Source organism: Erinaceus europaeus, chromosome 1, assembly GCF_950295315.1.
Source record: "Erinaceus europaeus chromosome 1, mEriEur2.1, whole genome shotgun sequence".
Classification (NCBI taxonomy): Eukaryota; Metazoa; Chordata; class Mammalia; order Eulipotyphla; family Erinaceidae; genus Erinaceus; species Erinaceus europaeus.
Genome location: NC_080162.1, coordinates 105195297 through 105222936, shown reverse-complemented (window position 1 = coordinate 105222936; position 27640 = coordinate 105195297). Strand labels below are relative to the sequence as shown.

At 39.7% G+C, this 27640-nt stretch overlaps 1 protein-coding gene across 1 annotated transcript in view; it reads right to left on the bottom strand.

The window, feature by feature from the left end:
- The window catches only part of LOC103126403 (cytochrome P450 2C9-like), a 117544-nt gene that overhangs the window by 11605 nt on the left and 78299 nt on the right, over positions 1-27640 (bottom strand). Inside the window, exons 1-5 of the mRNA XM_007537309.3 lie at positions 16346-16644; positions 11976-12138; positions 10996-11145; positions 9077-9237; positions 8670-8846 (exon numbers count right to left, since the gene is read on the bottom strand). Coding sequence (XP_007537371.2) covers positions 8670-8846; positions 9077-9237; positions 10996-11145; positions 11976-12138; positions 16346-16513 — 819 coding nt within the window. The 5' untranslated portion in view covers positions 16514-16644. Of the gene's footprint in view, positions 1-8669; positions 8847-9076; positions 9238-10995; positions 11146-11975; positions 12139-16345 lie in introns of the transcript that reaches the window.

The window sequence follows — 27640 nt, the reverse complement described above, 5'->3', positions numbered from 1 at the left end:
AGGAGAGATAGCATAATGGTTATGCAAAAAAGACTCTTGTGACTGAGGCTCTGAGGTCCTTGATTCAACACCTGGCACCACCATAAACCAGAGCTGAGCAGCACTCTGGTAAAAAATAAAATAAAATAAAATAAAATAAAATAAAATAAAATAAAATAAAATAAAATAAAATAAAATATCTTAAGAACATACAGCTATAAGGTCAAGCCCATATATAAACTGTAAGATCTGTTTTAGAAAAAACTCCTTGATGATGTGCAAAATAATGCAGACCATGTGACCCATGGTTTTCAACTGCTTCATCTCTAAACAAGGAAATTGTATCAAAATCCCTGCTGGTCTTTTGAAGATATTTACATTCATTTGCAATTCCTGAAGTGAGACTAGATACAATCTTAAAAATGAAACACACCTGCAGGGGAGTCGCTTCACAGGCAGTGAAGCAGGTCTGCAGGTGTCTATCTTTCTCTCCCCTCTCTCTCTGTCTTCCTCTCCTCTCTCCATTTCTCTCTGTCCTATCCAACAACAAAGCAACGTCAACAATGGCAATAATAACCGCAACGAGGCTGCAACAACTAGGGCAACAAAAAGGGGGAAAAATGGCCTCCAGGAGCAGTGGATTCATGGTGCAGGCACCGAGCCCAGCAATAACCCTGGAGGAAAAAAAAAAAAAACACAAATGGAGGAGACTTCCGGAGGAGGAGCTACGAGCAGCAGCAATCTCTTTCTCTCCTCTCTTCTCCTCTCCTCTCCTCTCCTCGCCTCTCCTCTCCTCTCCTCTCCCGGATCAACTAGGAATAACAAAGGAGACCACCCCGGACCAAAACAAGACAGGACTAGAATGACCACAGGAAGCCAATAAATCACCAGTGAGTACAAACACGTGTGGCTGGTGACAGAGAGGAGAGAGGAGCATAAGGAGAGATTAAGTGACTGCTAACAGTCCAGCAGTTTATCAGTTGAGACACCACCTCCAGTCTGCTCCACCAACAAGGGGACAGCTTAAGGAGGAGAGGACTCCCCAGAGACTCACCAAGTACAATTCTAAGTCTCCATTGCTACTGCCCTCAGAATCTGGAGCAGCGACAGGGAGGGACACCAGGGGACAGAGATCTAACCAGGAAACTCAGGAGAATACCTATAGCTCAGTGGCATAGCTGAGGGGCTGTGAAAGTCTCTTTGCATAAGCACTGGATTATCTCTGCCACACCCTACTTTATCTCTTGGTCAGGAGTCAGTGATTAAGTTGAAGCCTATTGATAGTTTAAAAGCACTCAGGCTCCCATAGCCTACAGGGAAGGAAAAAAAAAGAGGCTTTTAAACCACTGAGCTCCAACTCAGGGATTAAAATACTATTGAAACAACTGTTATCTTCCACCACTGTGAAACCTTTAATTAACTTACTCAGACACAAGTCAATCCAGGCAATAGTGATCAGTAATTTGAAAAGTACTGATAAGAGGAACTCATAACATAATATATAAAATGGTTAAAACAACAAGAAGAAATATTGGAGAATTGAACCAGGACAAGAATCCAGCTAAAAGTCCTCCAGAGGGTGGAAGCACAAAATAATGAGTTCAACATCCAAACATCAGCTAAGGAAATAATAACAGGAGTGAGTAAAGAATCTGAAAAAATTGTAGTCAGAAATACAGGAACAACAAATGAGACTATGGAAGAAAATACTATTATCTCATGGTTATTAGAGAGCTGAAAGCTGAAATCACTGAGTTAAGAACTCAACTAGCTGAACAAGCTAAAACAGTATCAGAGCAGGGCAACAAAAATAGATGAACTCCAGAAAACAGTAGAGGGCAGAGAGAATAGAATCTATGAGGCTGAAGACAGAATTAGCAGGATTGAGGATGAATTAGAGACAACTAAAAAAGAAGTAAGAGATCTCAAAAAGAGATTAAGAGATACTGAAAACAACAACAGAGTCCTATGGGATGACTTCAAAAGAAACAATATACGCATTATTGGCATACCACAGGAAGAAAGAGAAGGAGAGGAAGAAACAATTTTCCAGGCCATAATAGCTAAAAACTTCTCTAGTCTAGACAACATCAAAGACATAAAGATTCAAGAAGCCCAGAGGGTCCCAAACAGAATTAACCCAGACATAAAGACACCAAGACATATCATACTTAGAATGGAAAGGAATAAGGATAAAGAAAGGATCCTCAAGGCTGCAAGAGAAAAACAAAGAGTCACCTACAGAGGAAAACCCATAAGATTAGCAGCAGACTTCTCCATACAAACACTACAGGCCAGAAGAGAATGGCAAGATATCTATCAAGTGCTCAATGAGAAAGGCTTTCAGCCAAGAATACTATATGCTGCTAGACTGTCATTCAGAATAGATGGAGGCATCAAAACCTTCTCAGACAAGCAACAGTTGAAGGAATCAACTATCACCAAGCCTTCCCTGAAAGAAGTTCTGAAAGGTCTCCTATAAACAATCAGACCACCACAAATAGGACATATATCAAAACACTCTAAAACTCTACAAGAATGGCGTTAAAATATCTTCAATCTTTGATATCAATAAATGTCAATGGCCTGAATTCACCTATTAAAAGACACAGAGTAGGAAGATGGATCAGAAAACACAACCCAACAATATGTTGTCTACAGGAAACTCACCTAACGCAACAAGACAAACACAGACTTAAAGTGAAAGGATGGAAAACTATCATACAAGCCAATGGCCCACACAAAAGGGCAGGAACAGCTATTCTCATATCTGACATGATAGACTTTAAAATACATAAGATTAAAAAAGATAGGAATGGACACTACTTAATGCTCAGAGGATCAGTCAATCAAGAGGACTTCACAATTATTAACATCTAGGCACCCAATGAGAAACCATCTAAATACATCAAACTTCTACTGAAAGAGCTACAGCAATATATTAACAGTAACACAATCATAGTAGGGGACTTCAACACCCCACTATCTCAACTTGACAGATCATCCAGGAAGAAAATCAATAAAGACATAAGGGAGCTAAATGAAAAGATAGATAAACTAGAACTATGGGACATTTTCAGAGTCATTCATCCCAAGAAACTGGAATACACATTTTACTCAAATCCACATGGGTCATTCTCAAGGATAGACCATATGTTAGGCCACAAAGACAGCATCAGCAAATTCAAGAGCATCGAAATCATCCCAAGCATCTTCTCAGACCACAGTGGAATAAAACTAACACTTAACAATCAACAAAAGATTAGTAACAGTCCCAAAATGTGGAAGCTCAACAGTACACTTCTTAATAACTTCTGGGTCAATGAGGAAATCAAGGAAGAAATCAAAATGTTTCGAGAGTTCAATGAAAATGAAGACACAAGCTATCAAAATATTTGGGACACAGCTAAAGCAGTCCTAAGAGGGAAGTTCATAGCCATACAAGCACACATTAGGAAACAAGAAAAAGCACAAATAAACAGCCTGATTGCACATCTAAAAACCTAAAAGAAGAACAACAAAGGATCCCTAAAGCAACGAGAAAGTCAGAAATCACTAAAGTTAGGGCAGAAATCAATAACATTGAGAATAGGAAAGCCATACAAAAGATCAACGAAAGTAAATGTTGGTTCTTCGAAAGAGTAAACAAAATCGACAAACCTTTAGCCAGACTCACAAAATAAAAAAGGGAGAAGACCCAAATAAATCGGATAGTAAATGAAAGAGGAGATATCACAACAGGCACCGCAGAAATTCAACATATCATGCGAGGCTTCAATGAACAACTATATGCCACCAAGCTAGAGAACCTGGAAGAAATAGACAATTTCCTAGATACCTACCAACTTCCAAAACTAAGTAAAGAGGAAGTGGATAACATGAACAGGCCCATCACAGCTAATGAAATTGAAACAGTTATCAAAAATCTCCCCAAAAATTAAAGTCCTGGACCAGATGGTTTTACAAATGAATTCTACAAAACCTTCAAAGAAGAACTAATACCTCTACTTTTAAAAGTTTTCCAGAATATTGAAGACACTGAAATACTCCCTGCTGGCTTCTATGAAGCCAACATCACCCTGATACCAAAAGCAGACAGGGACACAACCAAAAAAGAAAACTACAGACCAATATCTCTGATGAACATAGATGCGAAAATATTGAACAAAGTTGTAGCCAACTGGATACAGCAGTATATCAAAAAGATTGTTCATCATGACCAAGTGGGGTTTATCCCAGGCATGCAAGGTTGGTTTAATATATGTAAATCAATCAATGTGATCCACCACATCAACAAAAGCAAGACCAAAAACCACATGGTCATATCAATAGATGCAGAGAAAGCCTTTGACAAAATACAACATCCCTTTATGATCAAAACACTACAAAAAATGGGAATAGATGGAAAATTCCTGAAGTTAGTGGAGTCTATATATAGCAAACCTATAGCCAACATCATACCCAATGGTGAAAAACTGGAAGCATTTCCACTCAGATCAGGTACTAGACAGGGCTGCCCACTATCACCATTACTATTCAACATAGTGTTGGAAGTTCTTGCCATAGCAATCAGGCAGGAGCAAGGAATTCAAGGGATACAGATTGGAAAAGAAGAAGTCAAACTCTCCTTATTTGCAGATGACATGATAGTATACATGGAAAAACCTAAGGAATCCAGCAAGAAGCTTTTGGAAATCATCAGGCAATACAGTAAGGTGTCAGGCTACAAAATTAACATTCAATAGTCAGTGGCATTCCTCTATGCAAACACTAAGCTAGAAGAAATTGAAATCCAGAAATCAATTCCTTTTACTATAGCAACAAAAACAATAAAATATCTAGGAGTAAATCTAACCAAGGAAGTGAAAGACTTGTATACTGAAAATTATGAGTCACTACTCAGGGAAATTGAAAAAGACACAAAGAAGTGGAAAGATATTCCATGTTCATGGGTTGGAAGAATTAACATCATCAAAATGAATATATTACCCAGAGCCATCTACAAATTTAATGCTATCCCCATCAAGATCCCAAGCACATTTTTTAGGAGAATAGAATAAGTGCTAAAAATGTTTATCTGGAACCAGAAAAGACCTAGAATTGCCAAAACAATCTTGAGAAAAAAGAACAGAACCGGAGGCATCACACTCCCAGATCTCAAACTATATTATAGGGCCGCTGTCATCAAAACTGCTTGGTACTGGAACATGAATAGACAAACTGACCAGTGGAATAGAATTGAGAGTCCATAAATGAGGCCCCACACCTATGGACATCTAATCTTTGACAAAGGTGCCCAGACTATTCAATGGGGAAAGCAGAGTCTCTTCAACAAATGGTGTTGGAAACAATGGGTTGAAACATGCAGAAGAATGAAACTGAATCACTGTATTTCACCAAATACAAAAGTAAATCCCAAGTGGATCAAGGACTTGGATGTTAGACCACAAACTATTAAATACTTAGAGGAAAATATTGGCAGAACTCTTTTCCACATAAATTTTAAAGACATTTTCAATGAAACGAATCTAATTACAAAGAAGACTAAGGCAAGTATAAACCTATGGGACTACATCAAATTAAAAAGCTTCTTCACAGCAAAAGAAACCACTACCCAAACGAAGAGACCCCTCACAGAATGGGAGAAGATCTTTACATGCCATACATCAGACAAGAATTTAATAACCAACATATATAAAGAGCTTGCCAGACTCAACAACAAGACAACAAATGACCCCATCCTAAAATGGGGGGAGGACATAGACAGAATATTCACCACAGAAGAGATCCAAAAGGCTGAGAAACACATGAAAAAATGCTCCAAGTCTCTGATTGTCAGAGAAATGCAAATCAAGACAACAATGAGATATCACTTCACTCCTGTGAGAATGTCATACATCAGAAAAGGTAACAGCAGCAAATGCTGGAGAGGGTGTGGGGTCAAAGGAACCCTCCTACACTGCTGGTGGGAATGCAAATTGGTCCAACCTCTGTGGAGAGCAAGCTGGAGAACTCTCAGAAGGCTAGAAATGGACCTACCCTATGATCCTGCAATTCCTCTCCTGGGGATATATCCTAAGGAACCCAGCACATCCATCCAAAAAGATCTGTGTACACATATGTTCTTGGCAGCACAATTTGTAATAGCCAAAACCTGGAAACAACCCAGGTGTCCAACAACAGATGAGTGGCTGAGCAAGTTGTGGTCTATATACACAATGGAATACTACTCAGCTGTAAAAAATGGTGACTTCACTGTTTTCAGCCGATCTTGGATGGACCTTGAAAAAATCATGTTGATTGAAATAAGTCAGAAACAGAAGGATGAATATGGGATGATCTCACTCTCAGGCAGAAGCTGAAAAACAAGATCAGAAACGAAAACAGAAGTAGAACCTGAAATGGAATTGGCATATCGCACCAAAGTAAAAGACTCTGGTGTGGGTCAGTGGGGAGAATACAGGTCCATGAAGGATGATAAATGACATAGTGTGGGTTGTATTGTTAAGTGGGAAACTGGGGAAGGTTATGCATGTACAAACTATTGTATTTATTGTTGAAGTAAAACATTAATTCCCCAATAAAGAAATAAATTTTAAAAAACGAAAGTTGAAAAATCCAAGATTTTATTTGAGATGAGTCCTAAATTTATAACAAAAGTATGAAAACAGTGCAGACTGTCCATATATTGTATGTTCAGTTCTCTCATGACTGACTGCCATCAAGTAAGAGTATGAGATGTAGTTAGCACTCAGCACTGAAACATCATTAAAAAAAAAATTAAACACAAATTCAGAAGATAGATAATTTACAATATAAAATCATTCTTTCAGGCTCTCTTGCTTGAGGCTCCCATGTCCCAAGTTCAATCCCCTGCACCACTAGAAACCAGAGCTAAACAGTGCTCTTGTAGAAAAAAATAATAATAATAACTAAAACCCTTCTTTCTTCCTTTTTATCGTTCTTTCATTCCTTCTTTCTTTCTCTCTCTCCTTCTTCCTTCATTCCTCCCTTTCTTCTTTGTCTTTCCTTCTTTCTTTTGTACATGAGGGTAACCGGCTATCACAAAAGTCTCTCAGGACTGAAGGAACCAACAGGGAATGGTCAAAGACTTCACCTAAGTCCTGTTAAAAAACACAACCAATTCTTATACCAGAGACCATCGGGTTCCCAAAAAGCAGATCACTCTGTCTCTAAGTTTTCCTCCCTGTCATGCCTCCAGCCTCATGAGATCTGTTACAGCAATGAATAACCAAATGCAGAAGGTTAGCAAGAAGTTAAGGAACTGGAAAGAGATCCTTGATCTCCCATTCCAGGTTTTGATCCTAAAGCAACCCAGATCAGGGCAGAAAAGACTATGCAATGCTAAGTCCAGCTCAGCATCTTGACAGTCACATGGCACTACACAGAGCAGTGACTAACGTTTATATTTACAGCCTTAGACAATAGTCAGACTAGTACCTAAAAATGAACAGGAATATCACAAGACCTGCCACAGGCCTCATCTTGCACACACAAGCCCATGGATAATCATAGCATGATGGCACATATACAAAACTGACACCAAAATGAGTGGAGGTAGGGCTGGGTGACCAAACACCTGGTTGAGTGAATATGTTACAATGTGCAAAGACCCAAGTTCAAGGCCCTGGCCCCCATGTGAAGGGGGAAAGCTTCATAAGTAGTGAAGTAGGGATGCAGGTATCTCTCTGTCTCTCTCTATCTTCCCCTTCCTCTCAATTTCTGTCTCTATCCAATAAACAAATAAATAATGAATACTTAAAATTTTAATCTGATAAAAAAATAGTGGGAGCTGATTAAATAGATAAAAGTTAACCCAGGATGTAGACTGATTAGAGAGGTAAAGAAAGACTAACAAACTCCCAAAATCTCTAGTTTAAAAATGTACACGTGTATGTTTACTGTAAGTATTAGTTTTTACTTTAATCTTTATATTATATGTTAATTAGAGGATGTGCTCCTGGTATGAAAACCAACATGCATACTATTGGAATAGTATTGCGATCACACCAGGAAATGTTTATATTTTCAATTGATTGATTTTTGGCAAAGTGTCATGATGATTAGGTTGGAAAAAAAATGTCTTTTCAACAAATGGCAGGGGATCCAAATAGCCATCAAAGTCCAACTACATATCTATACCATTTCTTTCTATTTTTTAACTTAATTAAGGCTGTGGTACCCACCTACTCTCTGCCACCACATCTCTGAGCCTACATATACCATTTATACATCTAAACTTCAGACCCTCCCCTTCACTGGAAGAATATCCAATCACTGGAAATGCAAGAACCGTAGCACGAATTTGAAAAATTTCCCATCTTCTTACACACTGTGTGCCATGGTAATATTCAGTGTCACATTGTGGCATGTGTTTTAAATTTTCTACCTTGTTCACAATTGCTTCCATTTCACCTGAGTTTTCTTTCTGTCTATAAACATGTAAATCACGAATACCTAGAGAGCAGGATTAATATATTCCACTTTCTATAACAATTAGTTTTCATTTTCCATAATACTTAGTACACAAGTATGTATGCAGAAGTACTTAGAGGTCTTGACAGCATTACTTGTCTGATCATTGAATAATCTCTGGGAAATACACAGTTAACTAATGAATCACAAAATGCATTATCAATTAAATAACTGTACTACTGTTAATATGTTACCTGCTTCATTTTAATCAGGAAACAGTCAATCAGGTCCCGGGGATTATTAACATCTAGGAATTCTTGATGTTCCTTTGTTTTCTCCAAAATGTAACTTTTTAAAAAATCATAATTTTTTAACACTTGGTTATACCTCCCTGGGAAATAATCAAGTAGGACAGGGAAAGCATTACAGAGCTAGAAGAGAAAACAATACTTTTTTTAAATAAAAATGCACAAAATGAAGACTGTGTATGATATGTCAAGCATGGTTAAAAAGTATATAATGTTGACAAATTATGATTACCACCTCTAAAGCAAGACTGTGGCACTCACACTTTCACTTGAAGCTTGGCACATAAGGAGATTGCATTTATGGGAGACTAGACGAGAGCATAAATGATTTCTAAGTGTGAAAGAATCTTTACCTGAGTCCATGGAGAGCTGATAATCCCGACATTTTCATTAAATCTTTCCATAATGTCCAGAAACATTTCATCTGAATAATCAAAACGTTTCTGGAAAATAACTGAGCATATCACATTGCAGGGAGCACTTCCCAGGATAAAAGTTGGGTCACAGGGTGAAGCTAAAGAATCAGAAACAATTAAAAACACAATTTGAATTATAAATATGTATCTATGTTGTACACACATATGAACAACTTTTATGCAACCAGATGATAATTGAATAACTTTTAAATCCCTATATTATATACAAATTCCTTTAACAGAAAAATAAAATTAAAATGCATAAAATTAAAATAATTTTCCTTTAATTGAATCAGGCTATGTCAAACTAGCTAGTAATATAATTATTATTTCTAAATATTCAGTTCACATTCCCTGCTTGTTATTTATAACACCTATTTTCCAAGGTACAAGTCAATTATAAGGAAAATATTTAAAAATGTCACTTTCTAGATAATTTAATGGTTAAAGATATAGTATTGAATGTAATGTGTACGCAAAGTCCGTAAAAAAAAAATTAGGTACAAAATATAGAAGAGAGTAGGTAAGGACCTCCATTGTGCTTAAAGTATAATGAGTAATGTTTAATGGGTTTGGGTAGTTTATATCTGCAATTTAGTGTCTGAAAAAGCATTAAGATATAAACTAGAAAGTGACATCCTAAAGAAGAAGCAAAAATTAGAAAAATAAATGGTCCAGGATCAAAATAAATGGCACTGGATTCTCAACCATGATGTCCCGAGTTCAATTACCCGCAGCACATGTACCAGAGTGATATCTGGTTCTTTCTCTTTCTCCTGTCTTTCTCATGAATAAATAAAATCTTAGAAAAAAATTTTTAATTATCAAAATAAAAACAGATCTAAATTCTAAATAGAGAAGTCAGGGGAAAAAATTACAGATAATAGTTGAAGTCTCACTAAAGAAAATATGTGTTACTTGGTTTGTGTTTTTGTTAGAATTATAAACTAGAATATAATTATTCAGAACATATGTCAGGGCTGGGCAGTGACATACCTGGTTAAGTGCACAAGTAAGCAGGTTCAAACCCCTGGTTCCCACCTACAAGGGGAAAACTTCAGGTGTGGTGAAGCAGTGCTTCACGTGTCTCTCTGTCTCTTTCCCTGTCTATCTCCCCCTCTTCTCTCAATTTCTCTCTGTCTCTTTCCAATAGTAAAATAAAATAAAAATAAATAAAAAGGATTCTAAAGAACATATGTGAATGCAGTATTGGGCAATAAGGAATAATCAATGCAATTACTTTTTATGAATAGTGGTAGCATTGTATAAGTGTTTTAATTGATGAGAAATATACTAAGATATTTCTACATTATTAAAACTATAAATGACTGAGGTTTGATTGACCAGAACTGTGGGAATTAACCCTAAAACAATGCTCAGTCACATATGCTTATAAATACAGTCTGATTAAGTAAAAGCAGATGTTACTTGCTTCATAAAGATTTTCTGGCCATATCTACTCTACAAATCTTCCCTGGTGAAATGTTTTGGAATAGGAATCCACTGGTCTCTAACTCTTTCAGAAAAATAAAAAAGACTCAAAATTCTATGATCTTTGACTTGCTATCATATTGAATTCTAGAGAGAATCAGACAAGATTTATTGTCAGTACTATAAACACAAACATGAGTGGACACATAGACACAGAAACAAAGAAGACCCACTGGCTCTATGCATCAAACAGAGAAAGCATAAATCCACTTTAAATCAATTCTATGGCTCCCCTAATATGAGAGTTGACAGAGTGCCCTTAGTGGAAGATTGCAAGAACAATGCAAGAACAATGTTTCCAGAACTTCATGGAAATATAGAAAAGTCTGTTAAGGTAAGAGCTACAGAACATGGGATTCACACACCATTGGTTTTCCTGAACTCCTCCACGATGCAGCGGGCTTCCTCTTGAACTCGGTCCTCAATGCTCCTCTTCCCCATCCCAAAGTTCCGCAGGGTCATGAGGGAGAACCGACGGGTCTCTTTCCATATCTTCCCATTGCTGAAAATAAGTCCTACCAGATGGGGAAATAAAAATTGTGATGGATATTCTAGGGCAGGAGAAGAGAATGAGAGAGGAAGAGGGAGAGAAAGAGGGAGAGGGAGAGGGGGAGGAGGAGGGAGAGGGAGAGGAGGAGGAGGAGGGAGAGGGAGAGGGGGAGGAGGAGGGAGAGGGAGAGGAGGAGGAGGAGGAGGGAGAGGGAGAGGGAGAGGGAGAGGGGGAGGGGGAGGGGGAGGGGGAGGGGGAGAGGGAGAGGGGGAGGGGGAGGGGGAGGGGGAGGGGGAGAGGGGGAGGGGGAGGGGGAGGGGGAGGGGGAGGAGGAGGGAGAGGGGGAGGGGGAGGGGGAGGGGGAGGGAGAGGGAGAGGGGGAGGAGGAGGGAGAGGGAGAGGGAGAGGGGGAGGGGGAGGAGGAGGGAGAGGGAAAGGGAAAGAGAGAAGGAGAGAGAGGGAAAGGGAGAGAGAGAAGGAGAGAGAGGGAGAGAGAGAGAGAGTAGGTGGTGGTGCTCTGACCCTGGAGTATAGGGTTAAGCACACAAAGTTCAAAGGGCAAGGACCAGTGCAAGGATCCCAGCCCCCCACCTGCAGGGGTTCACCTCACAAGTGGTGAAGCAGGTCTACAAGTGTCTATCCTTCTCTCTCCCTCTCCTTCTCCCTCTCCTCTCTCCCCTCGCAAGTTCTCTCTGTCCCATCAAAAAAAAATCTTTTAAAAAAGGAAGAAAGAAAAAGAATCTGACACTAGGCATCCATTCAGAAAAGCCCAGCTGTGCTGTAGAGCATCAAAGGCCTCTTCTCCATCTTCCCACCATCATTCCCAGGGCTGCACATATATACACTCGCACCTACCATGTCCTTTACTAAGTTTATCAAATACCGGGAAGCTGCCTCTGCCAGCAAACTCTTCCCCCAGATCAGTCAGGGCTTCCTTCACAGCTTCATATCCATGGAGAACGACAGTGGGCTTCATGCCAAAATACACAGTGAACACAGGGCCATACACTTTTGACAGCTGTGAAAGGAAATGCATAAAATATCAAGAAAAGTCACTGTTTGATAGTATATCATGCATAGTTCTGTTATTTATATGTTTATTCTGTCACACACTACTTAAATATTTCTTAATAATGCATAAATATGAAGGTGATAACACAGCTGTCATTTAGGCATAACCTGGCTGGGTCAGTGACCCAAGCAGTGGGTTTATTTACCCCACTTGCAGAAAAGGAGGTTGAGACAGGAGACTTCCAGTTCATAATCCAGTATTTCATGTCTAGTCTACAAAACCTCCACATTTGATCCTCATTTATATAAAACTCTGATCTTTGAGCAGCATATCAATATTCAACAACTATATATAAATTTTAAGTTTTCTTTATTATTTTAATATCTTTAAAAATATTTATTTACTTATTCCCTTTTGTTGGCCTTGTGTTATTGTTGTAGTTATTGTTGTTGTTGTTATTGATGTCGTTGTTGTTGAAAAGGACAGAGAGAAATGCAGAGAGGAGGGGAAGATAGAGCAGGGGAGAGAGAAAGATAGACACCTGCAGACCTGCTTCACTGCCTGTGAAGCAACTCCCCCCCTGCAGGTGGGGAGCCATGGGCTCAAACTGGGATCCTTCTGCTGGTCCTTGCACTTTGCTACACCTGTGTTTAACCCGTTGCACTACAGCCCGACTCCCTTTCTTTATTATTTTTTGTATTTATTTATTTTTTTTTACCAGAGTTCTGCTTAGCTCTGGCCTATGGTGGTGCGGGGGATTGCCTGGGACTTTGGAGCCTCAAGCATGAGAGCCTCTTTGCATAACCATTATGCTATCTACCCCCACCCAACAACTATATTTACATAAATACTCAGAGGACTCTACTCAGTAGGGTTTACTGTGGAAATTCTCACTCACAGACCCTGGAAAGGATATAAGATTCTGTACTTTTAAAATCAGTTCTAGTAAATTTAAAACCTAATCTGATCATCAGATATTTCTAACAAAGATACACAATCAGCATCACAGAGACAGATTCAGGGCATATGTACTTTATGAAGAAGTTTCTTCTACCCTGCAGCAATTACGGGCTGCTGATAATAGCTGATGCAGAATCCAGGGAACACTGGTACCAACATTAGTTCTGACTGATTGCCTTTCCCTCCACTATGTCCTGAGCACCAAACAATCACTAACATCAGGCACAATTGTCTCAAGGAAGTTCAAATCCTATGGAAATCCCTAATATCAGCTTATATTATTGACAGTTACTATAGTCAGTCTGTAATAAAAATTTTAAATGAATAGATAAAGAAAGAAAAAAATCACATTCTATGAATGTGAATGAATTCCAACCTAGAATGTTCCCAGAAATGACTATGAGCTGCAAATGCAGACTGGCAGCGACTCAGAGACTATACAGATTCCTGTGTAAATATGAATAGATATGGGACCTGGGTCAGATAAACATGGTAAACAGTTGATTAATTGTATTTATATACTTTATTCAAGTTTAGGAGCTACTCTCTGCCCTGATCCAGCCTTCTAGTCCTATTCTCAACAATGACACCATCTTCCTAGACAATATTCTTAGACCACCTACCTCCATGGTAACTATCAAACTCCAGCAAAAGTTACCAAAGTCATGGGCCCCCATGAATATGCCTAAATTGACTTCCTAGCTTCTTTCCACCTATTCTCATCTGCTCTATTCCTACTTTTTGGTTCCTGTTTATTAAATATTTTGACCTGCTTTATATCTCACTGCCTTTCAGCCACCAAGTTGCAGATGCTATTATGATTTCATCCTGGAATCTCTGGGTAGATGGTCTCACCAATGTGTCCAAGAACCTCAGCTCTCCAGAGCCCTACCCCATGAGGAAAAGATAGAAGCAAGCTTCAGTTATAGATTGGACTGCCAATGCAAACATCAAATAGAAAAGTAATGACAGAGCCAGATCCCCCACCTCCTGCAACCCATAAAGAATTTTGGTCCATATTCCCAGAAAGGTAAATGTCAGGGGAAGATGACCAGAGAGCTCAGAACTCCAATTCCATCTGGACCTAGAGAGAGAAAGTGTGGGGAGGGGGAGGAAGGAAACTCAGAAGTGTTAGAGGCAGTAACTCTAGAATAGTTATAAGTATAGTTGCTTTTTGAGTTTGAGTTTTAAGAATAGTTTAAATATAGTTGCTTTTTGCCCTCCTGCCCAGTGAGGTGGGAAATTCCTTGCCCTTTTCCCCTCAACAGAACCTAAAAGGCCATCAATTATTTTAACAGACCCTGCATTGAACAGACCTCCTCATGAGCTTTGCATAGGAATACTGTCACCAGGTAGTTCAAACAGATGGCCTGATGAATTACAAACAGATGGCCAGGTGGTCCCAACAAAGAGCAAAGGAATGTGGTGACCCCCTCCCACTTAGGCGGGGACTTATTGGTCTGGTGTGATGTTTAGAACTAGCCCATGCTTTATTCTGAATGGATCAGGCTATTGATAAGTTTGAAATGATTGGATATAGGCTAATAAGGTGATGTGTTCCCCCCTCCCTGAGTGGAGTCTGAATTCCTATAAATTGTGTGGTTTGAGCCTTGTTCAGGGTCGAGCTTGGTAGACTAACACCAGTCACCATCTCGGCCCGGATTGCAATTCGTGAATAAACATCTTTTGCTTCCTTGCAGTGGATGGTGGTTTGATTTTGCTCTTTAACAAGAAGTAATAGGTATGACTTAGAAAGGAAGGGAAGGAACAACCACAGAAACGTGAGCAATTCATGTTAAGTGAAGTAAGTCAAACAGAAGGATGAATATGGGATGATCTCATTCTCAGGCAGAAGTTGAAAAACAAGATCAGAAAAAAAAAGAAAAAAAAAACACAAGTAGAACCTGAAATGGAATTAGTGTATAGCACCAAAGTAAAAGACTCTGGGGTGGGTGGAGAGGTCCAAGAAGAATGACAGAGGACCTAGTGGGGGTCGTATTGTTATATGGGAAACTGGGGAATGTCATGCATGTACAAACTATTGTATTTACTGTTGAATGTAAAACATTAATTCCCCAATAAAGAAATTTTTAAAAAAAGAAACATGAGCAAATAAGTATAAATATACATAGTTTTGAAATAATAGTCAACCCATGTCTTTGAACTTGAGGAAAATCCCTAAGGTTTCCAATGGTGTGAATAGGGACACAGAGCCCGGGTGGTGGGAAAGGTGTGGAAGTATACCCTTGTAATCTTGTGATTTAGTAAATCAATATTAAATAACTAATTGAGAACGATAACAGTTCCAGACTTTCTGCATCCCACAATGACCTTGGGTACATACTCCCAGAGGGTTAAACAATAGGAAAGTTATAAATGTCATTATAGAAATTCATTTTATTGCATTTTTTAATCATTGTTGTGGTTATTATTATTGCTGTCATTGGATAGGACAGAGAGAAATGGAGAGAGGAGGGGAAGACAGAGGAGGAGAGAAAGATAGACACCTGCAGACCTGCTTCACCATCTGTGAAGCGACTCCCCTGCAGTTGGGGAGCAGGGGCTCAAACCCAGATCCCTACACGGGTCCTTGTGCTTCAGGCCACACGCGCTTAACCCGCTGCACTACCACCCGACTCCCGGAAAGCGATAAATGGAGGGAAGGGGAGGGGAGGAGATACAGAGTTCTGGTGGTGGGAATTATGTGGTATTGTACCCCTCTTATCTTATAGTTTTTTCAATATTTCCTTTTTACAAATAAAAATAAAATAGCATAAAAGTTATCCACAAAAATTTTTTAAAAATGTAATGAAGTCAGCTTCTTCGCCTCATGATGGATGGAGCTTGAAGAAACCATATTAAGTGAGATAAGCCAGAAAGAGAAGGATAAATATGTTATGATCTCATTCATGGACAGAAGTTGAAAAATAAGAACAGAAGAGAAAACACAAAGTAGAACATGGGCTAGGTTTGCTGTATGACACCAAAGTAAAGGATTCTGGGGAGGGCCTGAGCACTTTTCAGGTCCTGTGGATGATGCAGAAGAGGGCCGAGGCTGGAGGTAAGAATATTTTTCAGAAAATTGAGAAATTTTATGCATGTATCAACAAGTGTATCAACTGTAAGCCATCAATCCTCCCAATAAAAAAAAAGATACAGTTGTATAAACCAGCAATACATCAATAAAAAGTTAAATAAATAATTAGTTTCCTTATTCTTTCTAAGCCACTGGAGGAGCAGAAATCATACTTACGGAATTGAAGGATTTGGTGAGGTTCTTAACATCTAACTGTAGAAGGTTCCCAAAAACTGGGAGAGGAGGAGGGCCAGGTGGGAGCTTCCCTTTCCCAGAACTCTGTTTCCAGAGAGAAAGGAGAAGTAAGCAGAGGAGAGAGAGCAGCAGGATTACAACTAGATCCATTGAAGTTTTCTCTTTTTGGACAACTGTGAGCCTGAAATCTAAAATTTTTCTAAATGCACACCCAGTGATTCAGCTGGTGCTTCTCTGAGTTGTGAAGAGATCAATCAGTTGTTTCAACTTTATATTCTCTTCTGAGTAGACTTTGGACCACTGAGAAAGATTAAAAAAAAAAAAAGAACTCTTTGATCCCGTTTTCCTTCTGGCTGTTGACCTCTCCGGTCATTCTGGTTCAGTTGTACTGCACTGAGGTAAAGGTATTGTTATTCAAAGAAATGTGGCTTCAATGTGTAGTCAGGACTCAGAATTACTTAACTAAGTAACTTGATGACAAATGACCTTTGAGTCAGTCAAATAACTGCTAAGAGAGTGTGACTTATCTGTTGTTGGGCACCTGCGTTGCTTCCAGGTTTTAGCTATTATGAATTGTGCTGCTATGAACATAGGAGTACACACCTCTTTTTGGTTGGGTGTTATGGAGTCCTTGGGGTATAACTCCAGGAGAGGAATTACTGGATCATATGGAAAGTCCATGTCTAGCCTTCTGAGAGTTTTCCAGACTGCTCTCCACAGAGGCTGTACCAATTTACATTCCCACCAGCAATGTAGAAGGGTTCCTCTGTCCCCACAACCTCTCCAGCATTTGTTGCTGCTGTCCTTTTTCATGTATGCCATTCTTACAGGAGTGAAGTGGTATCTTAGTGTTGTCTTAATTTGCATTTCTCTGACAATCAGTGACCTAGAGCAGTTTTTCATATGTTTGTTAGCCTTTTGGATCTCCTCTGTAGTGAATGTTTTGTTCATATCCTCTGCCCATTTTTGGATGGGGTCATTTGCTTTTTTGGTGCTAAGTTTGTTGAGCTCTTTATATATTTTGGTTATTAGTTTCTTGTCTGATGTATGGCATGTGAAGATCTTCTCCCACTCTGTGAGGGGTCTCTTTGTTTGTTTAATAGTTTCTTTGGATGTGCAGAAGCTTTTCAATTTGATGTAGTCCCATTGGTTTGTTTCTGCTTTAGTCTTCCTTGCAATTGGGTCTGATTCATCAAAGATGTCCTTGAGGTGTAGGTGGGAAAGTGTTTTACCAATGTTTTCCTCTAAGTATTTGATTGTTTCTGGTCTGACATCTAAGTCTTTGATCCATTTGGAGATAAAGTGGTTCAATTTCATTCTTCTGCATGTTACAACCCAGTTTTCCCAGCACCATTTATTGAAGAGAGCCTCCTTTTTTCATTTAATCCTTTGGGCCCCCTTATCAAAGATTAGATGTCCATAGATGTGGGGATTTATTTCTGGGCTTTCAATTCTGTTCCACTGGTCTGTGTGCCTATTTTTGTTCCAGTACCATGCTGTTTTGATGATGATGGCTTTATAATATAGTTTAAGGTCTGGGAGTGTGATGCCTCCATTTCTGTTTCTTTTCCTTAAGATGGTTTTGGCAACAGATGAGTGGCTGAGAAAGCTGTGGTATATATACACAATGGAATACTATGCAGCTATCAAGAATAATGAACCCACCCTCTCTGACCCATCTTGGTCAGAGCTAGAAGAAATTATGTTAAGTGAGCTAAGTCAGAAAGATAAAGATGAGTATGGGATGATCCCACTCATCAACAGAAGTTGAGTAAGAAGATCTGAAAGGGAAACTAAAAGCAGGACCTGACCAAATTGTAAGTAGGGCACCAAAGTAAAAACCCTGTGGTGAGGGGTAGACATGCAGCTTCCTGGGACAGTGGGGGGTGGGAGTGGGTGGGAGGGATAGGTCACAGTCTTTTGGTGGTGGGAATGGTTTTTATGTACACTCCTAGTAAAATGTAGTCATATAAATCACTAGTTAATTAATACGAGAGGGGGAAAATTAATTGTATGTCTTGAAGTTTTTCAAAACACAAACTGAATCTTTTTAATATATAGGCTGTGTAATTGATATGCAGACTCTCTCAAAAGCCTAGACCAAGTAGATCAGAAGCAACCAGTAGCACAGCGATATACAATATACTGGGTACTGCAAACCCTAACAAAAAAACTTTTCAAAGTTAACCCAATTACCAAATAATGTGATGATAACATTAACTATCGATTGTCTTTTTGAACCCTAAGACAGCAGGAACCTCACATCTCCACTATAGAGCCTCTACTTCCCCCAGTCCTAGAACCATTGTATAGCGCCCACTTTCTCGTATGCCTCTCCCAATCCATATCAAATAATATTGCATCTGCTGATCACAACCTAGCCAACACAACGATTGCCACCTCAACATGCTTCACCTCAGACTATGTCCAGAGACTTCACGTGTGGAATGACAACCCTTCACCTTCATTACTCGGGTGAGACCTTCCCTTTCATAGTATACTCTAATTCCATCTCAGGTGGTTCACTTTCTAACAAAGTCCCAAAACCTAGATATACACCATTTTCTGTGAGAGAGAGCATATGTACACACGTATCCGTAAACTACTGCAAAATATATACCTGAAAGCAGGATTACACTAGAGTTTGCAGTGAGTACCCCCCCTAACACTTCCTCTCCACTATTCCAAGCTTTGGGTCGATGATTGCTCAACAATTTGTTTGGCTTTGTATGTTAACTTTCTTTTCAGTCACCAGGTTCCAGATGTCATCAGGATGCCGGCCAGGCTTCCCTGGACTGAAGACCCCACCATGTGTCCTGGAGCTCCGCTTCCCCAGAGACCCATCCTATTAGGGAAAGAGAGAGGCAGACTGGGAGTATGGACCAACCAGTCAACGCCTATGTTCAGCGGGGAAGCAATTACAGAATCCAGACCTTCTACCTTCTGCAACCCACAATGACCCTGGGTCCATGCTCCCAGAGGGATAGAGAATGGGAAAGCTATCAGGGGAGGGGGTGGGAAATGGAGATTGGGTGGTGGGAATTGGGTGGAATTGTACCCCTCCTACCCTATGGTTTTGTTAATTAATCCTTTCTTAAATAAAAAAAAAAAGAGAGTGTGACTTAAGAAGCAGTATGTTCAGGTCCATGTGGCACAAAGCACAAGGAGTGGCATAAGGATCCCAGTTCAAGTCCCCAGCCCCCCAACTGTAGGGGAGTCACTTCACAGGCATGGAAGCAGATCTGCAGGTGTCTATCTTTCTCTCCCCCTCTGTTTTCCTCTTCTCTCTCCATTTCTCTCTTTCCTATCTAACAACGATGACATCAATAACAACAACAATAATTATTATAACAATAAAAAAACAAGGGTAACAAAAGGGAAAATATATAAATATAAATATATATATATAAATGTTAAATTTAAAAAAAGAAAATCAGTGTGTTCTTTGCTTTTTTACATTAAAAATTATTACCTTGCAATGCCATATCTAACAGATATTGTCCTCAAATCTAATATTTTCAACATTTTAGCACTATTCTGTCTAGTTAAGTAAATAAATCTTTTAAATTAAATATTATTAAATTTATTAAAACATTTGTTATTAACATGTCTTTTCTAAGCTCCCAGGTAGGTGGCCAGAGGTGGATTTGCATGTGTTAAAGTCCTGGGTTAGATATGTAGAGCACCTGATATGCCAGGCAGTACTCTGATTCTTCTTGTGTCTATTTGTAAATACATATGTATATATAAAACGTACACATATACATATGTAGTAAAATATATGTACTCATAAAATTAACATAGCAATTTCATATTGTCTATTTAAATAATAAAATCTTTTTCATGTATTTAATTAATTAATTAATTTTAAAAGGGAGACATTAACCAAACCATAGGATAGGAAGGGTACAACTCCACACAATTCCCACCACCAGATCTCCATATTCCATCCCATCCCCTGGTAGTTTTCCCATTCTTTATCCCTCTGGGAGTATGGACCCAAGGTCATTGTGGGTTGCAGAAGGTTGAAGGTCTGGCTTCTGTAATTGCTTCCCCACTGAACATAGACATTGATTGGTTGGTCCATACTCCCAGTCTGCCTCTCTCTTTCCCTAGTTGGGTGGGGCTCTGGGGAAGCAGAGCTCCAGGACACATTGGTGGAGTCATCTGTCCAAGGAAGTCTGGTCAGCATCATGCTGGCATCTGGAACCTGGTGTCTGAAAAGAGAGTTAACATAACATACAAAGCCAAACAAATTGTTGACCAGTCATGGACCTAAAGGCTGGAATAGTGCAGATGAAGTGTACTCACTGCAGACTCTTGTGTACTTCTGCTTTCAGGTATATATTTTTCTCTGGTTTATGGACACATGTGAACATATGGTCTATCTCACGGGACCTGGTCTATATCTAGGTTGTGGGACTTTGTTAGGAAGTAAACCACCTGGAATGGAATTAGAGAATACTAAGAAAGGAAAGGTCTCACCTGAGTAATCAGTCTGAAGGGTTTTTGTTCCACACCTGAAGTCTCTGGACACAGTCTGAAGAGAAGCATGCTGAGGTATCACTAATTGCATCGATTAGGTTGTGATCAGAGGGTGCAATATTATTTGATATGAATTGAGAGAATCATGCAGGAAATTGCGCCCCACCCTAAGGTTCCAGGAATGGGGGGAATATAGGCTCTATAGTGGAAATGTGAGTTTCCTGCTGTCTTAGGGTTCAAGAAGACAATGGATAGTTATTGTTATCATCACATTATTTGGTAATTGGGTTAACTTTGAAAAGTCCCTTTGTTAGGATTTGCTGTATAATAAACAACAGGACCATAATTTATTTTCTTTGACATTATTTGTATATAGCTGTGCCACCGGTTGCTTCTGTTCTCCCTGGTCTAGGCTTTTGAGAGAGTCAACATATTAAAGACTCAGCCTATGCATTAAAAAGACCCAGTCTGTGCTTTAAAAAGTTTGAGACATACAATAAATTTTCCCCTCTCATATTAATTAAATAGAGATTTATATGACTACAAATTAATAGGAGTGTACATAAACACCACTCCCACCACCAAAAGACTGTGTCCCATCCCACCCCCCCAACCCTCCACCCCCTACCCTACCCCCACCTCCCCCAACCACTCTGGGAAGCTGAATCTCCACTCTCACCCTCACCCTCACCCCAGGGATTTATTTTGGTGCCTACTTTTTTTTTTTTACTTTGGTGTCCTACTTTTTAAAATAATGTACTATCATTGCAGCTCTTTGTATAAAGTAACTAACATGACAAACACTTTGATGACTAAACATATATGGATAAGTAGCTAAGTAGATTTACCTGTATTTTCTTATCATGAACTCCTCTCTCCCAACTCACAAAATGTAAAATACAGATTGGTATTTTATATTTTCAAATTGGAGGAAGTATGATCCCAGGAGGACAGGCGTGCTCCTGGGTGTCTTTACCACACAGGTAACAGCTTATGAATCTAGGATTCACAATGGCATCAAATGCCCAAGGCAATGCACTCATGGAGAATAGTTTAACTCCCTCCCATTTGTGGCTTTGTAAACATAATAATATGGTTAATCGTTATGTCACTAATTGATTGAAACAAGGGTCAGAAAAGTTCGCTTTTGTAACCTACAAATTGAGTAACTCCAATATAGGGTGTAATGTTTATTGGAAAAAGAGAAACAGCATCAAGAGCAGGGTGGCAAAACCCAAACAAATTTTCAAACATGGATTTCTGAATATGTACCCCAGTGACTATCCACAAAATAACAATCTTTACATTAAATACATATCCTCAATTGACTGTACAAATAAAAATAACTAGATTTTTAAAGAAAAGTGCCAAAGAAAAGCAAGTAGGGTTAGTATGTATTTTGGGGATCTCTGATGTTGTGCTCTAAAGAGAACAACATGGGGGCATTGGGTGGTAGCCAGACCGGATTAAGCACACATGGTGCGAAGCCCAAGGACCCCTGCAAGGATCCCTATTTGAGCCCCTGGCTTCCCACCTGCAGGGGGATGGCTTCACAAGCAGTGAAGCAGGTCTAAAGGTGTCTGTCTCTCTCTCCCCCACTCTGTCTTCTCCTCCTCTCTCCATTACTCTCTGTCCTTTCCAACAACAATGACATAAATAACAACAATAATACATAATAACCACAATAGCGATAAAACAACAAGGGCAACAAAGGGGAGGAAATAGCCTCCAGGAGCAGTGGATTCATGGTGCAGGCACCGAGCCCCAGCGATAATCCTGGTGGCAAAACAAAAAACAAAAAAAAAGAAAGAAAGAAAGAAAGAAAGGAAGGAAGGAAGGAAGGAAGGAAGAAAACATGGGCTGGGTAGTGGCACACCAGGTAAAGTGCACATGTTACCATGCATGAGGGCCTGGATCTAAGCCCTCATACCCACCTGCAAGAGGGAAGCTTCACAAATGGTAAAGTGGTGGTGCAGGTGTCTCTCTTTTTCTCTCCCTATTTCCCTCTTCCCTCTCAATTTCCCTTTACCTCTATCAAAAAGAAAAAGAAGGGAAAGTGCCTGCCTATGGGGATGGAGAGGGGCCCTGAATACTGAGAGCAGCTGTTTGCCCGAAGCCAACTGTTCCTTGTTCTGCGTGGATGTTTCCACCTGTGCCACCCTGTGATAACTATAAAAAGGTGGCACAAGAAGTGATCGGGGTCGCAGACTGTCCCTTTGCTTGGAAGGGTGCCGGCTTAAGCTTGATAATAAAGGCTCTTGCTATTGCATGTAATTCTGGTCTTCTGCTTGAGATCGGGACTCAAACTTCTGGGCATAACATGCCAAGCCCCAGTGATTAACCTGGTGGCAATAAATTAGTAAATAAACAAATCTATCTTATACAAAAAATTATCTCAATAAAAGTCTATTTTTAATCACAAATCAGTAAAACAAAACAGTGATTTCCACCCCTCATACAGAGCTGAAATTGCTCAAATGAAGCATGAACAGAGACAATTTTGACAATTTTGAAGACAGGATTGATGAAACCATGACTCTCCCCACATCCTAGTCACATCCAGACATGAATGTTTCTGATGACTTTTTAGAATCTCCCTTTGTAAAAAAGTGTAATGAATCTAATCTTTGACAAAGGTAACCAGACTATTAAATGGGGGAAGATGAATTTCTTCAGAAAATGATGTTGGAAAAAAATGGGTTAAAACATGCAGAAGAATGAAACTGAATCACTATATCTCACCAAACACGAGTAAATTCCAGGTGGATCCAGAACTTGGATGTTAGGCCAGAAACTATCAGATATTTGGAGGAAAATATTGGCAGAACTCTTTTCTGCATACATTTTCAAGACATCTTCAATAAAATGTATCCAATTACAAAAAAAGACTAAGGCAAGTATAAACCTAAGTCAAGTATATGTGACTACATCAAATTATAAAGCTTCTGCACAGCAAAAGAAACCACCATCCAAACAACGAGACCCATTTCAGAATGGGAGAAGACCTTTACATGCTATACATCAGAAAACAGGCAAATAACCAAAATATATAAAGAGCTTAGCAAACTCAACAACAAGAAAACAAATGACCCCATCCAAAAATGGGGGGAGGACATGGACAGAATATTCAACACTGCCCCAACCAGTAGGGCGGTGAGCAGGGGCTAGGAACCCAAAAAGACCTCGAATGAAAGGGACACGAGACACGAAAGAATGACAGCAAGACAGGTTTCTGATCAAGCTGCAAAATTTTATTGTGTTCACAGGCATTATAAGGCTTTGGGGAAGGAGAAGGAATGCTGGAGGAGGGGGAGGGGGAGCAAACTTCAAAGCGGAATGTTCCTTGCTACAAATGGCGGAAACCAAACTGTGTGTTGACTCACTTGTGTTGACTCACTTGATTACTGATAAATGGTTTACCTGATGGGAAATGGCCTGCCCAGGGGGGAATTAACACTTATCTTGAGGGGTTCCATTGTCTCAAAGCTTATCATCTATCAAGTGGAGAAATGGCTCCTGGCATATCCTCCCTTTGTTATAATTTTAAATTGAGGCAGGCAATTGGGGGTGAGGAGCGGAGACCCTAACAGCAGGTTTGGTGGACATAACCAGAGGAGGGAAGTACTGACCCAATTCCTCCGGCGGGGTGGGTGCAAAACCAACCTTCCTGCATCTTATAAGGCTCTCGGTGTCTTTTTGGGGAGGGGAGGCAGAGCAATGGTTTATAGGGAAACAATTTTTGTTGCTGACCCAACCTCCATGCAAATCAGGTTTGCTTCATGGGGGACTCAGAGGTGGACGATAGGGTCCTCCCCCTGCAGTGCCTTGCCTACACCACTTACTGGTGTCCTTTCCCTGCCAAGGTTGGATGTCTCAATGCATAATTCTGAGTTTTATGCTATCCAAAAAGGGTGTCTGTCATCCTCAGGTTCAGCCAGGCCTCTATCAGCCAAATCAAGTCTGTGATAATGTATTTGCAAAGGTTTTGATGCCAAGGAGTCAATCTGCCGTTTTATAAAATCAGTAATCTTATTAAAAATAAAGGGTCTTAAGGTAATCATTAACAAAAGACTAATAAGGGTCTCATAAGGGGCTCTGTAGTGACTCAAGACTATTTGTGGTGGAGTCTATAACCTGTTGTAATTTGTCAGAAAATTCATGGGAGGGATATATAGAGTGTCCTAGCATGCCACCAGCAAGACTAAGGGAAGCAGTCAGTGAATGTGATGTCCAGAGGAAGAAACACAGCATGTCTGGTCTTCTGGTCAGTACCAACTGATGAAATTTTTCTTCTTCATAGAGGGTCAGCTGTGGAACAAGCAAAACTAGGAGGCAAGGACCAGGTAGAGAAGAATTGATATGAAAATATAGGATGGTGTTGTACTAAAACACAGAGGAGGTACATACACATTAGAAGTTAAGGTGAGGTTCTGGACTTCCGGAGGCAGAGCTACGAGCAGCAGATCGCTTTCTCTCCTCTCCTCTCCTCTCCCGGATCAACTAGGAATACCAAAGGAGACCACCCGGACCGAAACAAGACAGGACTAGAATGACCACAGGAACCCAGTAAATCACCCGTGAGTACAAACACACGTGGCTGGTGACAGAGAGGAGAGAGGGGCCTAAGGAGAGATTAAGTGACTGCTGACAGTTCAACAGTTTACCAGTGGAGACACCACCTCCAGTCTGCTCCACAACAAGGGGACAGCTGAAGGGAGGAAAGGACTCCCCAGAGACTCACCAAGTGCAACTTTGAGTCTCCATTGCTACTACCCTCAGAATCTGGAGCAGCAACAGGGAGGGACACGAGGGGACAGAGATCTAACTGGGAAACTCAGGAGAAGACCTATACCTCCTTGGCATAGCTGAGGGGCTGTGAAAGTCTCTTTGCATAACCACTGGATTATCTCTGCCACACCCTGCTTTATCTCTTGGTCAGGAGTCAGTGATTAAGAGAAGAAGCCTATTGATAGTTTAAAAGCCCTCAGGCACCCATAGCCTACAGGGAAGAAAAAAAAGAGGCTTTTACACCACTGAGCTCCAACTCAGGGATTAAAAAAAAAACTGGTAACTTCCACCCCAGTAAACCCTTTAATTAAATTACTTAGACACAAGTCAATCCAGGCAATAGTGATCAATAATTTGAAAAGTACTGATAAAGGGAACTCATAACATAATATATAAAATGGTTAAAACATCAAGAAAAAATATTGGAGAATCGAACCAGGACAAGAGTCCAGCTAACAGTCCTTCAGAGGGTGAAGCACAAAACAACAATTTCAACATCCAAACATTAGCTAAGGAAATAATAACAGGAGTGAGTAAAGAATTTGAAAAAATTGTAATCAGAAATACAGGAACAACAAGTGAGACTATGGAAGAAAATACTAATTATCTCATGGTTATTAGAGAGCTGAAAGCTGAAATCGCTGAGCTAAGAAGGCAACTAGCTGAACAAGCTAAAACAGTATCAGAGCAGGGCAACAAAATAGATGAACTCCAGAAAGCAGTAGAAGGCAGAGAGAATAGAATCTATGAGGCTGAAGACAGAATTAGCAAGATTGAGGATGAATTAGAGACAACTGAAAAAGAAGTAAGAGATCTAAAAAAGAGATTAAGAGATGCTGAAAACAACAACAGAGTCCTATGGGATGACTTCAAAAGAAACAATATACGCATTATTGGCTTACCAGAGGAAGAAAGAGAAGGAGAGGAAGAAAGCATTCTCCAGGCCATAATAGCTGAAAATTTCTCTAGTCTAGACAACACCAAAGACATAAAGATTCAAGAAGCCCACAGGGTCCCAAACAGAATTAACCCAGACCTAAAGACACCAAGACATGTCATACTTAGAATGGAAAGGAATAAGGATAAAGAACGGATCCTCAAGGCTGCAAGAGAAAAACAAAGAGACACCTACAAAGGAAAACCCATAAGATTAGCAGCAGACTTCTCCATACAAACACTACAGGCCAGAAGAGAATGGCAAGATATCTATCAAGTGCTCAATGAGAAAGGCTTTCAGCCAAGAATACTATATCCTGCTAGTTTGTCATTCAGACTAGATGGAAGCATCAAAACCTTCTCAGCCAAGCAACAGTTGAAGGAAGCAACCATCACCAATCCTGCCCTGAAAGAAGTTCTGAAAGGTCTCCTATAAACAATCAGACCACCACAAATAGGACATATATCAAAACACTCTAAAACTCTACAAGAATGGCGTTAAAATATCTTCAATCTTTGATATCAATAAATGTCAATGGCCTGAATTCACCTATTAAAAGACACAGAGTAGGAAGATGGATCAGAAAACACAACCCAACAATATGTTGTCTAAAGGAAACTCACCTAAATCAACAAGACAAACACAGACTTAAAGTGAAAGGATGGAAAACTATCATACAAGCCAATGGCCCACACAAAAGGGCAGGAACAGCTATTCTCATATCTGACATGATAGACTTTAAAATAGATAAGATTAAAAAAGATAGGAATGGACACTACTTAATGCTCAGAGGATCAGTCAATCAAGAGGACTTAACAATTATTAACATCTAGGCACCCAATGAGAAGCCATCTAAATACATCAAACTTCTACTGAAAGAGCTACAGCAATATATAAACAGTAACACAATCATAGTAGGGGACTTCAACACCCCACTATCTCAACTTGACAGATCATCCAGGAAGAAAATTAGTAAAGACATAACGGAGATAAATGAAGAGATAGATAAACTAGAACTATTGGACATTTTCAGAGTCATTCATCCCAAGAAACTGGAATACACATTT